This window comes from Protobothrops mucrosquamatus, unplaced genomic scaffold (assembly GCF_001527695.2).
Source record: "Protobothrops mucrosquamatus isolate PMUCROS unplaced genomic scaffold, P.Mucros_1.0 scaffold3509, whole genome shotgun sequence".
Lineage (NCBI taxonomy): Eukaryota > Metazoa > Chordata > Lepidosauria > Squamata > Viperidae > Protobothrops > Protobothrops mucrosquamatus.
The window spans coordinates 15,001-17,957 of record NW_015389480.1 but is presented as its reverse complement, the minus strand read 5'-3'; the positions used below and the strand labels follow the sequence as shown (position 1 = coordinate 17,957).

General features: G+C 42.6%; 1 protein-coding gene across 1 annotated transcript in view; it reads right to left on the bottom strand.

Moving 5' to 3' along the window:
- Nucleotides 1-2,957, bottom strand: part of LOC107297756 (voltage-dependent N-type calcium channel subunit alpha-1B-like) — a gene marked incomplete at its 5' end in the record, with an annotated part of 58,805 nt that overhangs the window by 45,007 nt on the left and 10,841 nt on the right. Inside the window, 2 exons of the mRNA XM_029286382.1 lie at nt 1,140-1,246; nt 1,927-1,994. Of these exons, the coding sequence (XP_029142215.1) occupies nt 1,140-1,246; nt 1,927-1,994 (175 nt within the window). The remainder of the gene's footprint in view (nt 1-1,139; nt 1,247-1,926; nt 1,995-2,957) is intronic.

The window sequence follows — 2,957 nt, the reverse complement described above, 5'->3', positions numbered from 1 at the left end:
TTGTCCAATCTCTTCTTGAATTGCTCAGCCACATCTGGGGTAGTGACTGCTCATGCAATCTTATTAGCGGAATATATAGGACATGTACAAAGCTCAGGAGGTCTATCCATTCTAGAGCATCTCCAGAAAAGTGTAACTAATTCACAGTTTTTACTTCTGCGTGGACGGCTCAGATCTCCCGAAATGTTTTCATTCTCTCTCTCTCTCTCTCTCTCTCTCTCTCTCTCTCTCTCTCTCTCTCTCTCTCTCTCTCTCTCTCCTGTATCTCCCTCTCTCTCTTTCTCTTTCTCTCCTGTATCTCCCTCTTCCTGTCTTTCTCTCTCCCTACTTACATCTATCTATCATCTATCATCTCTCTCTGTCTCTCTCCCTCCTTACATCTGTCTGTCTATCATCTATCATCTGTCTATGTCTGTCTGTCTGTCTGTCTGTCTGTCTGTCTATCTATAGCATCTCCCTCTCCCTTTCTCTCTCTCCCTTTCTCTCTCCTGTATCTCCCTCTTCCTGTCTCTCTCTCCCTACTTACATCTGCCTATCATCTCTCTCCCTCCCTCCCTTCCTACTTACATCTCTCTCTCTCCCTACTTACATCTATCATCTATCATCTGTCTATGTCTGTCTGTCTGTCTGTCTGTCTGTCTGTCTGTCTGTCTGTCTGTCTGTCTGTCTGTCTGTCTATCTATCTATCTACAGCATTTCTCTCTCTCTCTCTCTCTCTCTCTCTCTCTCTCTCTCTCTCTCTCTCTTACATACACACACACACACACACACACAAATCTAACATTTCTGGTTCTCCTCAAAACTCTTCTAAGAGTTCAGGTGGGAACCACAAAAGCTGGTGAGGTCTTCACAAAATTCATCTTTAGCTAATTTGGGAGCCTCCATTCATGGGGTGTGCGGAAGCTTTGCAGGTTAACTCCTAATTTATCTCGTGGTCCTCAAAGGCTTGTGACGACAACGTAGACCTGCCCATAGCGGAAAAGACTGGAAACCATCCAACTGGAAAAACGAACTCAAGAACCTTCCTATTGGACGTCGGTATGAAACATTTTCACCCAATCCCCCCAGTTGGAGATGATGGATCGGTGATTTGAAGAAGGGTTGATATATCTAAGATAGGTAATGCCATAAACTCTTACGCTGTGATAGAAATGTTAGCTGCAGACAGGGGGCTAACATCTGCAACCTCTTTCGCCTTCTGCAAGGCAAGTTTCTGGTTGGTGGCTTCTTCCATTTCTTCTTCATCCTGCAATGGAGAACAACGGTGGAGAGAAAGACAACTTGATTCAAAGGACCGTCTTGCTTTCACCCCTTCTCTTTTTTTCTTTTTTTTTGAAAAAAGATAGATATTATTACTTCTGCACCGCTGTTAAACACTTGAGTGATGTCTAGGAAGATCTTCCTGAATCTCATCATACTTCCAAACAAGAGTAAGAAGAACACTGTTCTTGGTCCCTGTTTCCATAAGCATGGGTGATTGAATTTCCAGGATCTTTCCTAGGAAACTCTACATTTTTTTTCCAGTTGCCATTAAAGGCCAGAAGCACCAGCTATTATCTACTTTCCTGAAATAAATTCCACCAAATTCTAATAGGAGCCTGGGGAGACTTGTAAAGCATTGAAACAATATTTGTAGCTCGGGATCTGTGGGGGTCCTTGGTGTTCTCTGAGTTTGGTGGTTTGCTTGCAGACGTTTCGTGACCCAACTAGGTAACATCATCAGTGCTAGAAGGGAAGAGAGCAAACCCCATTCTCTTCTAGCACTGAAGATGTTACCTAGTTGGGTCATCTTCAAGAAAGCAACCAAGCTCAGAGAAGACCAACGGCTCCAGAGTTGTAAAGCTAATCGGTCAAGTATCTGAGGCCATTTAATCAAAGGATAAACCTTACACAGCCCTCTTTTTTTTCTCTCTCTTTCTTACTCACCTTGGTCAACTCTTGTGCGTTGGCAAGATTGTCTACCGCAATGGCCAAGAAGACATTCAGGAGCGTATCTGGTTCAGCTGTTAAGGATCTCAAAGGACGTGACTCTCCTTTTTTTTTTTAATTTTTTTTTCCCAAACTCTCCCCCATACATATACCATGATATTTATCAGATATTAACATACATTCTTTTTACATTCTTATATATAAGATACTTTTAATGAAATAAATACATACACATGACTTTTGGTGTTGCTCGCCCATTTCCCCTTTCACTGCATCCCCACTCCTCTTTCTCTACCTTCTTTCTCCCTTCCTTCTCTTTCTTCCCTACTTCCCTCTTCTTCCTCTCCTCGCCTCTTCTCTTTCACCACTCTCTCCTCCAACCTTCCTACTTCCTTCTCCCCTCCTTTACTCTTTTCTCTCTCCTCTCCTCTCCTTTCTTCCCTCTCATCCCTCTTCAGATACAATTCAGGGGTAATGACGTGACTCTCCTTGTGTGCTAAACCGAAGGTAAAAAGCGCCGTTTCTTCCCAAACAAATTAGAAGGTAGCAAAAAAATAAGATGCCTGCCTGTGTCTGAATTACAAAAAAAAATAATTAAAAAAGAGGAAGGGAGAAGGTCCGTAGGAACAGATGGCGACTCGCACCTTTAATTCTCCTCTAAATGTTTTGCCTGGGCTTCTCTCAGTCCAGCAGGAAATGTCTAGTTAAGAACATCTCCACATTTCTCTTCTGAGAAATTTCTCTTCGCCACTAGACCAAACTGGCTCTGGGTCAGTTAATGAACTACTAACGAAGTAATATCTAAGCCAAAAGATTCAAAGCTTTCACTATCCCATAACAGCGTGGCGCAAACCTAAGATCATAAGCATATGGATTATGACAGAGGGCTGTCTTAATTTCATTAGTTCAATATAGTTGTCTGCTCCAGAAGATGCTACGCGGCTTAGGGAAAAAAAATTACACAATTAAAACCCACAAAAATGGGCAGCCCAGACTAAGACAACAGTAGGGGGGGAAAAACCCACAAA